The following is a 13,550-nucleotide window of genomic DNA, read 5'->3' as shown; positions in this document are numbered from 1 at the left end:
AAATACAGTATAGTTTTTAATTTGTTATTTTATTTTTTTCACGTCTATTCACGTGTTTATGATATGTTACTAATGAGTATAAAATGACGCACATGTAAAGTGTAGATGACAAAATTTGTGACTAAAAATACAGTTTGATGAATTATTTCTCAAATGAACTTAATTTGCTAAAATTGTGTTATTTTAGACATTAGGAGTTAAAATTTCTTCTAGATGTATTTTTGCACATTATCTCATAGTTTAAGGGATCAAACGGCATTTTTAATAAAGTTCAAGGGTTCACGGATGTATTAAGCAACCACAATATAAACACCTAAAATTTAGATCTTACACAGAAATTCTCAGTTCTTCTGTACTGGATTTGTATGACTTTCTAGTTCTTCGATCTAGGGTTTTGCATTTCTATAAAAAAAAAATAAAGTTTTGATTTTTCATGTCATCAGATCCTCCATCGTATGGTTCTCCGTCAGATCCTATACCAATCATCTCCGAATGTTCACCTCATGATCTCACCACCACCACTACCGCCACCGCAGACGGCGCTTCTACGCCGCAAGTTGAGGTTCCGATCTGCTGGCCAACTGATGGAAATCTCACTCTCGATTGGATTGAATATTTTACCTCTGCCTTAGAATGGTCTTCCAGAAATCTTTCTCCGTCTGATTTCCCCTCTGTTTTGCCTGTTTCTGTCTTTGATTCTCTTGTACTCACTGCTTCTAAGATCCTTCACAAAGAACCTAATTGTCTCAGAATTGACGATTGTCTCTCTCTTCCTGATTCTTCCGTTGTTGTTGTTGGTGATGTTCATGGTCAATTTCATGACCTGCTTTTCCTCTTTCGCCTTGCTGGATTTCCTTCCGATAATCGCTTCTTTGTCTTCAATGGTGATTATGTTGATCGAGGCGCTTGGGGTCTTGAGACCTTTTTGCTCTTACTAGCTTGGAAGGTATGAATTCAGCTGATAAATTTATACCTACAATATTAAATTTATTCCCAAATTGCTCTCTTCATTTTCTGCCGTCTTTATGTTCCTGCATGATATCTAATGCAAGAAAAATATGGAATGCTAGACAAGTATCTCTTAGCTCAAGTAGTAATTTCACCATGATGATGACTTCTGAAATGCAATGCGTTCAATAAACTAATTTTTCTATGTTTGTGTTTGTATATTGATTGCAATCTGTCATAATCTATGTTGCATGGAGACGAACACTAGGAAACTTTATTTCTAAAACATAGTCTTCAAAACATATGGAAAACCTGATAGGGAAATGGAAAAGGTTAGTTCTAAAACATAGCTAGGAAACATAAACGGTAAGGGGGAAACTAAACTGAAAAGAAAATGGACATAAAACATAGAAAGGCTACTGACGAGGAGTTTCCGTGCAATGTAGGTCCTAATCAATAATTGATCTGGGATAAGAAATATATATTATTTTTTTCCATTTTAGTTCATAGAATAAATGAAAAGGTTTGATTTTTTGTTTTAATTATGGATACTTCGCATCATTTTACTTCTGTAAACTAATAGTTCTGAGCCTTCTAATCAATGTCTACTATATGCATCATATTGATAGGGTACGTCTGGCTTTTTGTGCATTTTGTGTGTCGTTTTAGGCTTTTAATGAATACTACATGAACTCAGATCATGTTTATGCTTAAACTTGACCTTCGGCTTTTGTTGTTTATCAAATAACACCAATTGGATGATGTTTTTCGTAGGTATATCTACCACAGAGGGTGTACCTCCTCCGTGGCAATCATGAATCCAAGTATTGTACATCTGTTTACGGCTTTGAGAAGGAAGTTATGGCAAAATACGGCGATAAAGGTAAGCATGTGTATCGAAAATGTTTGGGGTGCTTCGAAGGGCTTCCCTTGGTCTCTATTATAGCTGGCCGTGTATATACTGCTCATGGAGGACTTTTCCGCAGTGTATCCATTACGCCGTCGAAGAGATCTAAAGGAAAGAAGAATCGGAAATTAAGTTGTAATTCTGAGACCATGCCTTTATCACTTGGTTCTCTCGAAGAATTGTCTAAAGCCCGGCGATCAGTTCTTGACCCTCCATGGGAAGGTTTGAACCTGATTCCTGGTGATGTTTTGTGGTCTGATCCAACTATGAGAACTGGACTTTCACCAAACAAAGAGAGAGGCATCGGCCTATTGTGGGGACCTGATTGTACAGAAGAATTTTTGAAGAAGTTCCAGCTAAAGGTTGTGTGAAATTTAAACATTTTTTTAAGCCAACACAGTTGTCTCTTAATCTCTCTTGCTTCGTTATGCAATTTAAAAGGGATCAGTATGATGATCAGCATGAGTCAATTCAGATCTCTGACCCAAACAACATGTAGAAATCTGAGTTAACTCATGCTCACTTCTGAGTCATGGCATCATTCTGATGCATTTTTTAACTATTGAAATCGCCGAAGTGACCTAATTGAGACAAAACTCAAAGTTGACTGATTGAAGTTGAGAGACCATTTTGAAACAACCATGTAAGTTGAGTGACCAACGATGCATTTAACTCGATAAGTTTGGCTATTTCTTTATAAATTGTTAACCTGAGTTTGCATCTATTTCAAAATTTTGAGAACGTAGATAGTTGTTGATTTCAAATTTGAACTAGCGTAATGTTGCATTTGTTGTGGATAAGGACACAATAATATTTTGCAGATGAATGATTCTTTTTGTGCATGTAATTCATTTTAGCTGTCTTGGTGAACCATGAATGTTATATTGATTATTGTTATAGCTGCTTAGAGGAGCCCTTAGTAAATTTTAACACATATATGTCCTTGTATTTGTCCGTTTGTCACACATGTCAAAATACCTCCACATCACCTCCACCTCACCTGCCACTCCACTTATATCAAAATTACGTCAAATAAGCTTACCGTATATTTTTCTATCATTAACAATAGCGAGTGATTGAACAAAGGCTAAGGAGGACGGTGAAGATCTCGGAAAACCAGTTTGGCTTTATGCCGGGAAGATCAACTATGGAAGCCATCCATCTAATGAGACAATTAATGGAGCACTATCGAAATAAGAAGAAAGACTTGCATATGGTTTTCATTGACTTGGAGAAAGCATATGATAAGGTACCAAGGGAAGTACTTTGGTGGGCCTTGATAAGGAAAGGCATTTCGCGGAAATATATTGACATCATAAAGGACATGTATGAGGGAGTATGCACGAGTGTACGTACTAGTGTTGGGAAAACTGAAGAGTTTCCTATTACGATTGGAGTGCATCAAGGTTCCGCACTAAGCCCATTTCTTTTTGCCATCGTTATGGATGAACTAACAAGTTCACTTCAAGATGGTATACCATGGTGCATGCTGTTTGCAGATGATATTGTGTTGGTTGATGAGACGAAAGAAGGAGTGGAGATGAAGTTGGAACTATGGAGGCAAACTCTAGAATCTAGAGGCTTTAAGTTGAGTCGAAGTAAGACAGAATATTTGGAGTGTAAGTTTAGCGGCCGTAGGAGTAGGGAGGCAGGGACAATCACCCTAGATGGGAGAGTTGTTCAGGCCTCGGATTGCTTCCGGTATTTAGGATCTATTATCCAAACGGATGGAGAAGTAGATGGAGATGTTGCCCATAGGATTAAAGCTGGTTGGTCGAAGTGGAAGAGTGCTACGGGTTTCCTTTGTGATCTCGGCATGCCTAATAGATTGAAGGGAAAATTCTACCGGAAGGCAATTAGACCAGCATTGTTATATGGTACGGAGTGTTGGGCAGTGAAACACTGCCACATCCATAAGATGTCGGTGGCGGAGATGCGTATGTTGAGATGGATGTGTGGTCACACGAGAAAGGACCGGGTGCGTAATGAAATAATTAGGACAAAAGTAGGGGTTACATCTATTGAGAATAAAATGAGAGAAAACCGACTAAGGTGGTTTGGCCATGTGAGACGTAGAGCGCTTGATGCGCCGGTTAGGAGAACCGAAGAGTGGCAAAGGGATGTAGTGGTGAGGGGTAGGGGAAGACCTAAGCAAACTTGGAGGAGGGTGATCGAGAGTGATATGAGTTTATTGGGAATTGAGGAAAATATGGTAGTGGATAGGACGGAGTGGAGGGAGCGAATCTGTGTCGCTGACACGACTTGATTTTCACGGTTTTATATGATGGTTCATGTTAGCCGACCCCGAATCATTTCGGGACTAAGGCTTTGTTGTTGTTGTTGTTGTAACAATTCCTGGGGCATATTTGGATGTTTATTTGATATATAGACATATGTGATAAAATAGACAAATATAAGGGCATATATGTGTATTAACCCAATTTTTAATCAACAAATACAAGAAAATAGTTCTTCGTTGCTATAATGGATATATATTTATAGGTGTCTGCAATTATATTACTGATATAAGAATCATGGTTTCTTCTTTTGCGTTAGCTAATAATCAGATCCCATGAAGGTCCTGATGCAAGAGAAAAGCGGCCAGGACTTGCAGGAATGAATCAAGGGTATACCATAGATCATGTTGTAGAATCAGGAAAGCTAATTACGGTGTTCAGTGCGCCAGACTACCCACAATTTCAGGTTTCTTTGCAATATTCTTTTATGATAATCCAAGCTTCATTTTAGATGCATGTTTTTCTGTTTAATCTATATGTTCTTATAGATTTCTGATTAATTTGGAGAACATTGATGATTCTGACCGTCTTTTGAGTTGCTTTATTCGCTTAGGAAAAAGGAACTTGAAGTTATTCTCATCTTATTCTTGATTCTAATGATTACAGTTAGGGCTGTAATCGAGCCGAGCCGAGCTTTGGCCTGCTCATGCTCAGATCGTCAGAAAATTGACGAGCTCGAGCTCGATATTTTATTCGTGAGCTGCTCATGAACGACTCATTAATTATGTTCATTAATTATATCGATTTGAAATTTCTTTAACACAAAACTACATAGTTTTGAAATCCACAAAACTACAAAGTTTACACATTATAATCGATTTTGCTCATGAGTTTGTTCATGAACCTATAATCGAGCCTGCTGCGAGCTTTCAAGCCGAGCTTTGCCGTGCTCAAGCTCGGCTCATTTTATAAACCGAGCCGAACACGATCAAGTTTTTATCTTGCCGAACACCGAGCTGCTCATGAGCGGCTCGGCTCATTTACAACCCTAATTACAGTTTCATGATCACTTAATAAGTTGAGTTTAGAGTTACATACAATCTCTCCCCGTGCTAATTCTGTTATATTTGAGTCAAAATGTAAATAGCTTTTAAGAAAGTACATAAATGACCATCTAGCGCCTTGTTACACGTGCACGGACACAGACACATAAATGGACACGGGAAACGTTATTTCTAAAACATAACCTTCATAAAATAGCCTACAAATGAAAATGGACATAAACACGAAACGCAGAAACGCTTCTAACTAGAAGTGTCCGTGCAACATAGTCTAGCGCAGATATTTTCTTTCTTAGACTTCAGTGACGTTGGTTTCCTTTTAAAGAATAAGAAGTGCTAGATTAATGTAAGTAGTCTATTTTTGGGCGATGAATATCAGTTGTCTGTAGAAGTGGACGAACTCAGATAATATATTTGGAGACGGTTTAAATCAAGTTAATTACATATTTGCATTTGTACTTTATTTTCCATCTTATGATGAATTGTGTTGTTCAAACAAATTATTGTATTTGCTACACAGGCAACAGAGGAGAGATACAAAAATAAAGGAGCATACATAATCTTAAAACATCCCAATTTCGAGGAGCCACAATTCCATAGTTTCGAGGCAATTTTTCCAAGACCAGAGGTATAGGTTCCATCTGTCTACTATCAGTTCACCAAGTAACAGATATGTTCTTTACTAAGCGCGCTTTTGGCATAAAAGCAACGTTTCGTAAATGTAATAATGCTTTCCTTAAAAGCTGCGAAAACCAGGAAAGTTGTTTTAGGAAAAGCTACAATTTGCAGCTTTCGGGAAAACAGCTTTCATAGCTTATCACAAAAGCTAATATTGATTTTTTTCAAGACAAAAATAGCCGTGACGTTCAACTTAATTTAAAAAATAACACTAACTTTCAACTTTTGTTTTGTATATTGAGCACCCACTGGTCGCCGAAAATGCCAAGAATTTTATGGAAACTGCGTACGGGGTTTTAATTTTTTAGGTAAAAACACCCAAAAAATATCAATTTAGCACCCACAAATCACAAGAAACCACCACAAGCACCCCTGCCAGTGAATCCTACATCCGTTATTGTGTGCATGTATATGGTTTATGCATTGTTGTGTGTGTGTATATATACATATACATATTAAAGCTTCTCTATGCAATTTTTACACATTAGATTTTTTGATACATTGAGTCTTCGATCATTCATGAACTTATATATTGAGCCCTGGATATTTTATTTTACACGTTAAACCTTTGATAAATTATAATTTGCATACGGATTAGAAAATTTAGGGTTTCTGGAGGATTTAGTTTGTAGATTATGCACATTAAAGGTCTCAACAATATGTAAACATAAAAGATTAATGACACATGAGTTTATAAATGATCAACGGGCTCAATGTGTAGGTGAATGCGTATTACGACTATGTAGATGTGATTGATTCGGATGAAGAACTGGACTTGGCATCGATGGTAACAGCTCCGTAAAGAGACCATCTGACGGTTTGTTACGACTATGAAGATGTGATTGATTTGGATGAAGAATTGGACTTGGCTTCGATGGTAACAGCTCCTCCGTAAAGAGACCATCTGACGGGGTTTTAGCAGGAATGTCTGGTAAATTGATGTTTTGAAATCAAAATTTTCAATTATATGGCTGTCTATAATATTATGATCTGCTTCAAGTTTATGTTCTCTTTTGCTTGTTTGTGGTTCTCCTTGTATTTAACAGAGCATTCTGCCTTGTTGTATCATAATTATTTTGGGGGTAAATAATTTATTAGTCACCTAGTTTTTACCTAACACACTGTTTAGTCCTCCTATTTTGAAAAACACATTATAAGGTCCTTAGCTTTTACCAATATTAACCTTGTGGCCTTTTATCTATTTTTTTAGATTTTTAACCGAACATACCTTAGCTTTTAGGATAACCACGGTACAATACAAGTTGACTATATTACTCTGTTATTTTATATATATATTTGTTTATGCTAAAATATAATGATTGCAAGTTTAAAAAAACTAGACAAAAGGATCAAAGGGTTAATATTGGTAAAAGCTAGAGATCTTATAATGTGTTTTTTAAAATAGGGGGACTAAACAGTGTGTTGGGTAAAAACTAAGAGACTAATAAATTATTTACCCATATTTTGGGGGTCTACAAATCTTCGACTTGTTTTCTTACGGATTATTTTGTTTCTTTTATTTTGATTATTCAAGTCCAAAGCTTTTTTTTTTTTTTTTGAGTAAAGTCCCAAAGAAATCCATATGGTTGGACACTTTTTTTTTTTGTCAAACTGGTATTTTGTTTCTTTTATTTTGATTATTCAAGTCCAAAGCTTTTTCTTTTTTTTTTTTGAGTAAAGTCCCAAAGAAATCCATATGGTTGGACACTTTTTTTTTGTCAAACTGGTATCAATTTTTTTTCCTGAACAGGGACCGAGAATGAGGATAGTTTAGTTTGTTTGTTCAGTTTTGATCACATGCACCTTAATAAGCAAGTAGAATTTGCTCATTCATTGTTAGATCTAGGTTTATTAGAATCCTAAGGTGGAGATTCAAAGCATCCTGATGCTTAGATTTAATAAGCCTATATTTAACGGTTTGCTCATTAAGGTGCATGTAAAAATTCTTGTTGTTTGACACTATAAAAATGACTGTTAACGACAAAAAATTCCAAGAATTAAAGATGTTTAGTACCATATTTACTATAGAATCGGATTTTTTATTTTTCAAAATCATCATTTTTGGACATTATGTTTTTCAAATATTCACTTTCTCTCTTCTTTCTAAACAACGTCTAAATGATATTAAAATTAAAAAGTTAAAGATTTAAAGTTTAGAATACAATTAAATTTTGAGATTGTGCTTATTTTATTTTTAAGGTTTTTGTTTTTAGTAATATGAAAAATCTCTATCATTTCATAGTCATAAACGAAAACCTGAAAAAAAAAATTCAAAGTATCACTTTGATAAAAAAAAAAGTGAAAGCACGTCAGTTTTTTTGGATATATTTTTTTTTTGTTTGTTTTTAATCTTAATTGGATCAGCCCATTAAAGTTAAGATGATTATTTAATTGGATTTTTACATTCCTCTTGAAATTGAATTACAATAAGCTTCATTTTTATAGGAAAAAATATAAAAATAAATTTTATAGTATGATTAATTTGTAAATACAATTTTTGTGGTTTAAAAGTTTATAAACAGGATCTGTATTTTTTCAGTTTACAAACTCACTCATTCGTTCAAAAATTGTTATTGTGATTATTTATTTCAAAAGGTTGCGATTTGTATACACAATCCGGCTCAGAGCAACTCCTATTCGATCATCAAACATCAAACAGGGTGTTCGTAAGACATGCAAAAGGTGCATCAAACTCATAATTACCCAAAGATACAGTTCCTGCGAAGTTCACCAGCCAGTAAGCAGCACGATTCATCTCTCTGTAGGTGTGGACAAAAGACAAGACTCAATCTCTATCACGTAATTTTTGACACTTTCCAATAAGCCAATAACATGGATGGTGAATAGGGACTGCACTAAGTATAAAGTTTAAGACAACCTGAGAATCCAACTCCACTGTGGTTTTTATTTAAAAATGCTAACACAAACTTAGCTCAACCCTTTGTTGATGTAGGTGGGCTTGGGCTTCAAATTTAAAGGGATAAGGGTCTAATTTAATCATAACATTTCAAGCAAACTGTAAATTTAGTCTTAACATATAAAACAACATAAATTTAATTCTAATATTTTCAAACAAGATCAATTTTAGTCATGCGCTATACTTTTTTTGAAAAAATTGTTATTTAACTGTTCAATATGACCTTCTAAACAAGTTTGTTGATAAATTGAAACAGTTTTGTATAATTTTTTGCTGGTTTTTTTTGTAACTATATTAATAACATAGTAAATATTTTAGACATAATTAATATTTGGAAAGTCTGAATTGTCTGTTAAATATCAGTCAAACAACTTTTCTAATTTTCGATAACATATGGATAAAATTGATCTTGTTTGAAGACGCCAAGGTTAAATTTACACAATTTTATCTACATCTACAAAAGATGACATTCCACCTTCATATACAATGATATTTACCAAAATAACCTTTTGCCGTTTAAATATTTTAGTGGGTTACTAAACCCAGCCCCATATTCACACTTCTAGCCCCGAAAAAAGACCTAACCGCCCTTTGAACGAAAACTGAAAATTTAAATCCCTCCCAAACTCTCTCAAAGTCATTTTCATCCGAATCAAAGACAACACGTTTGATGGAAGACAATCCGTTATCACCGAGAGTAGACGGGAGTGATGCTACGTCCGAATTCGAGGTATTTTTCCGATTTAACTTCCTTGCATTTCTGTAATTTGAATTGGAAAAAAAAAATCTGGTTCGGCACTCGGGCGTGTGAGTATCACACCCCACCTCATGGTGGGGCATATGAGTATCACATCCCACCATGTGGTGGGGCGTGATAGCCACACGCCTCACCATGAGGTGGGACGCGATACTCATACGCCCCACCATGTGGTGGGGCGTGATGCTCACACGCCCGAGCATATTTGTGGCTGTTTTTCGGGTTTAGACACCGAAACGCTGTAGAAATGTCACGTTTTGGAATGTAATGTTCGTTATTAATCATTTACAGGAGGTTTCGTGGGAAGAATTTGACGGAAACGGCATAGATTACAGCTCGCAGTTTTTTTCCAAACAAACATTTCAAACATATCATGAAGCTGTTAACTGGGCAGAACAGACGGCAATTGGGATCGGGTTTGAGTTAACCACAACGTCGCACAAGACGGGGCGCAAGTCAAAGCGGATATTGGTTAAATGTGCTCGTGGTGTTAAGAATTATAAAAGGAAAAAGGATGTGGATATGGATGTTATACTACGGAAGAATACAAAAACAAAGTACTGTGGTTGCAAATTCCAGATAAAGGTTATGGAAATCGGTGAATTGGGCGGTTGGGTGGTGAATGGGATTCCTGGAGATAGAGGACAGCACTGTCCTCAGTTGGCTGTATATCGTCAGGGCTACAGACAAATGAGCGGACTAAGTCCGGCTTCCAAAAAACTTGTTCGTGAAATGAGTTCAGCTCAAGCTAAGCCTTGTGCTATTTTTGCTGCAATCAAAGAAAAACATCTGGAGGATTGCCCGACACAAAGACATATCTATAACTACTGGGAGAAAATCAGGACTGAGAGCTTTGAGGGTCGAGATGTAATCGGTCAGTTTTATCGGCTTGCTATAGATAAGGACTATATACATTAGACGCAAGCGGTGCCGGGCAACAATGTCGTGACTCACTTATTTATGGCACATCCAACATCGATCACACTGTTCCAATCTTATTACTTGTTTGTTGGTATGGATTCAACATATAAAACAAACAAGTATAAGATGCCATTCTTTGAAATCATTGGAATGACGCCTTCAAACAAAAACTTCTTGATCGCCTATGCAATCATGAAGGATGAAACCGAGGGTAGTTACATGTGGGTGTTACAAAAATTGAAGCTTTTGCTCCAACCTGATGTGCATCCGACAGCCATTGCTACAGACCGGGAGTTAGGACTGATGCGGTCGGTTCGTGAGGTATTTCCTCATTCTCATCATTTATTGTGCACATGGCATATTAATAAAGATGTAGAGGATAGAGTTGGCAAGTTGAGTGGAATGAAGAAGTTTGGTGAAATTTTTAAGAATTCTAAATGGAAACGTATAATTGAAGCCCCGACAGAAGCTGAATATGAGGCGGCAGTGGTAGCCATGAAGAATACTACTGGCAACTGGCCTGGTGTGATTCAGTACGTGGAGACCACGTGGCTAGTGCATAAAGAGAAGTTTTGTCGAGCATGAACGAACAAGGTGTTGCACTTAGGAAACACCACAACTTGTCGAGTGGAGAGTTCACATGCACAGTTGAAACAGTGGTTGAATTCATCTACTGGTGCACTTGATACAGTGTGGGCGAAGGTGCACAATGACATTGAGGCTCAGATCGAGGCGATCAAGTAAGACATTTATTCTGTTATTTGCTTTAATCTTTTAAAATTTAATACATTAGTTTTGTAATCCTTCATTGTATATAATCAGATACTCACTCGAGGACTCGAGAAGAAGATCTGCGGTGAATCACTGTGGAGAACCTTTCGCGTATCTCGACTTACACGTTTCACATTACTGCTTGGCTGTACTAAATGATGAGCTCAAGCGTATGCAGGGATTGAGTATGGATGTGGTAAGTGAATGTGGATGCGTGTTGCCCATGACTCATGGCATTCCGTGTTCATGTGAGCTTAAAACATATATTGACACAAATGAATCGGTCCGTGTTGACCGCATCCATCCTTTTTGGAGATCTCTTGCGTTTGAAGGGTTGAGTGACATACCAGTTACTGCTCCAGTATATGCTGACAGGTCTGAGGATCACCGATTTTTTCAATCTCTTGTGGAAAATGTTGAAAAATTAGATCCTTCAATGGTGCATAGCATATCGATGATGATTCATGATCAGATAAACCCAGAACAAAGTGGCTTTAAAGAACCTGAGGTCAAAGACACTATTAGGGGTAGACCAAAGGGAAATTCATCAACAAAACGAAATTCGAGTGCATGGGAGTACAGTCAATCACAACGAGGTCGAGCACGGTCCTCAGGTTCGAGGAGTAGTCGTAGTCGAGGCCGTTCTTCATCCTCATCTGTGTATAACAGCCAGATGCCGGGTATATTTTATTTCATTTATATATATGTTGAAGTTAAAGTAAATATATTTTTATTGATAAATTTCATATATTAATATTTTCAGTCGGATTTGATGCGGATATCGCCAGTTACCACCATTTACATCGGGTTCAACGTCTCATCGTACCATTTATTACTGGATTCCATGATGTTGTAGCAGATGGTAACTGTGGATTTCGTATTTTAGCCGATGCCATCATTTATAACCAAGAGGAGTAGAAGCTGATGAGAGTGCTCATAGAGAATGAGATGCGGGCAAACCGTGATCTGTATGCGCCAGTGTACGGGAACGGATTTGATGCTGCCCTCACACGTATTAAATGGGCAGGAGCGGGTTGTGGTGAGTCCCACTGGATGGTGAGTCCGGATGACTTATTTGCTGCTGCATCTGTATTGAACGCAGTAATTTTCCTCTTTAGTACAGAACAATTAGGATGTTGCACTATACTGCCGATGCGTTCGGACGATGGAAGACCACCAGAGCGAGAGATTGTGATTTGTCATTTGGGGAGTTATCATCACTACATACGTCTTTATTTACATCCTGCGTTTCCAGTGCCTCTCATTGCCACCCAATGACGATTATTTTGTCATCAGAGTGTTCGTCACTTGGAGAATCTATACGCTGAAAGGAGAGAGGCTTAGACTAGATTATATTAGTTTTATATGTTGTGATTAATAATATTTATTAATTAACTTATATTATTTTTTGGTTTTAAGTACAATTCTGTAGTTACGGGTTTAACGGACTATTTACGGGTTTAACGGCCTATTTACGGGTTTAACGAACTATTTACGGGATAAAAAAGCTTTTTTTTGGCAATCCGACACGCGGGCGTGTGGCCATCACGCTTCACCTCGCGGTCGGACGTGATAGCCGCATGCCTCACCGCGTGGTCGGACGTGACAGCCACATGCCCGACCTTGCGGTCAGGCGTGAGGCTATCACGTCCTACCACATGGTGAGGCGTGCGGCTGTCACGTCCGACCGCGAGGTGAGGCGTGATGGCCACACGCCCGCACGTCGGATTGGCAAAAAAAAAATAGCAATTCCCCTCCCAAAACCCATGAAAGGGCATTTTCGTCCTTTCACGAGGCTAGGGGTGGAAAAATGGGGCTGGGTTTAACAACGCCCATATTTTAAGGTCTTTTAAGAATTGGCGGTGTATATTCTTGAGAAGATAACTTAGTAACAACTGATGCTCGTAAAATATATAGCGGATAACAGGACAAGTGTATCCTATCGCAGCAAGTAATACAGTGCTAAGCACAGGATCGAACCACAAGGACTATTTATCACAACTAGTCGGCCCAAGGTCGGAACACAATTGTTCGGAAGGGTAAATATGTGGTAGAGTGATTAAAGAGGCTAATTTTTAAAATAAAAGATAAAAACGTTTGACAGGGAAGAATTCGAATTAATTGATGACACAATCTAAGATGGGGATTCCCTTAATTGGATCCCATGTATGATTTACTGGGATTTAGTTTCATATCATAATGATAATTGACGGTAACCACCTAATTAACCACGTGAGATTGTCAGTCTCTTGTAGTCTATTCACATGCATTTGGTTGACGGCTTGATTAGGCATATAACATAGGGCATGCAAAGCATTAGGGTCTGTGGTGATTAGGGCTGTAAGCGAACAGA

The 13,550-nt window shown here is 37.4% G+C and overlaps 2 protein-coding genes across 2 annotated transcripts; both read left to right on the top strand.

The window, feature by feature from the left end:
• The first annotated feature begins 332 nt into the window (after positions 1-332).
• LOC136208631 (serine/threonine-protein phosphatase 7) lies at positions 333-6,887 on the top strand. Its single transcript, XM_065999706.1, has 5 exons — positions 333-946; positions 1,723-2,217; positions 4,412-4,558; positions 5,674-5,781; positions 6,553-6,887. Exons 1-5 carry the CDS (start codon positions 434-436, stop codon positions 6,631-6,633), a joined length of 1,344 nt encoding a protein of 447 aa, XP_065855778.1. The 5' UTR covers positions 333-433; the 3' UTR covers positions 6,634-6,887.
• Positions 6,888-7,042: 155 nt separating this feature from the next.
• Positions 7,043-12,637, top strand: LOC136208632 (uncharacterized). Its single transcript, XM_065999707.1, has 4 exons — positions 7,043-9,478; positions 9,797-11,166; positions 11,249-11,877; positions 11,961-12,637. Exons 1-2 carry the CDS (start codon positions 9,419-9,421, stop codon positions 10,421-10,423), a joined length of 687 nt encoding a protein of 228 aa, XP_065855779.1. The 5' UTR covers positions 7,043-9,418; the 3' UTR covers positions 10,424-11,166; positions 11,249-11,877; positions 11,961-12,637.
• The last annotated feature ends 913 nt before the right edge of the window (positions 12,638-13,550 follow it).

The sequence above is a fragment of the Euphorbia lathyris genome, chromosome 10, assembly GCF_963576675.1.
Source record: "Euphorbia lathyris chromosome 10, ddEupLath1.1, whole genome shotgun sequence".
Classification (NCBI taxonomy): domain Eukaryota; kingdom Viridiplantae; phylum Streptophyta; class Magnoliopsida; order Malpighiales; family Euphorbiaceae; genus Euphorbia; species Euphorbia lathyris.
The sequence above is the reverse complement of the archived record's forward strand: the minus strand, read 5'-3'. Positions and strand labels throughout refer to the sequence as shown.

What these genes read in the sequence shown, in the direction of transcription:
- LOC136208631 (XM_065999706.1), top strand. Translation starts at nt 434, where the DNA reads ATGTCATCAGATCCTCCATCGTATGGTTCTCCGTCAGATCCTATACCA. An exon ending in TGAAGAAGTTCCAGCTAAAG is followed by an intron (nt 2,218 to 4,411) that starts GTTGTGTGAAAT and finishes CTTTTGCGTTAG; the next exon opens with CTAATAATCAGATCCCATGA. An exon ending in CAATTTTTCCAAGACCAGAG is followed by an intron (nt 5,782 to 6,552) that starts GTATAGGTTCCA and finishes CTCAATGTGTAG; the next exon opens with GTGAATGCGTATTACGACTA.
- LOC136208632 (XM_065999707.1), top strand. Translation starts at nt 9,419, where the DNA reads ATGGAAGACAATCCGTTATCACCGAGAGTAGACGGGAGTGATGCTACG. An exon ending in ATGCTACGTCCGAATTCGAG is followed by an intron (nt 9,479 to 9,796) that starts GTATTTTTCCGA and finishes AATCATTTACAG; the next exon opens with GAGGTTTCGTGGGAAGAATT.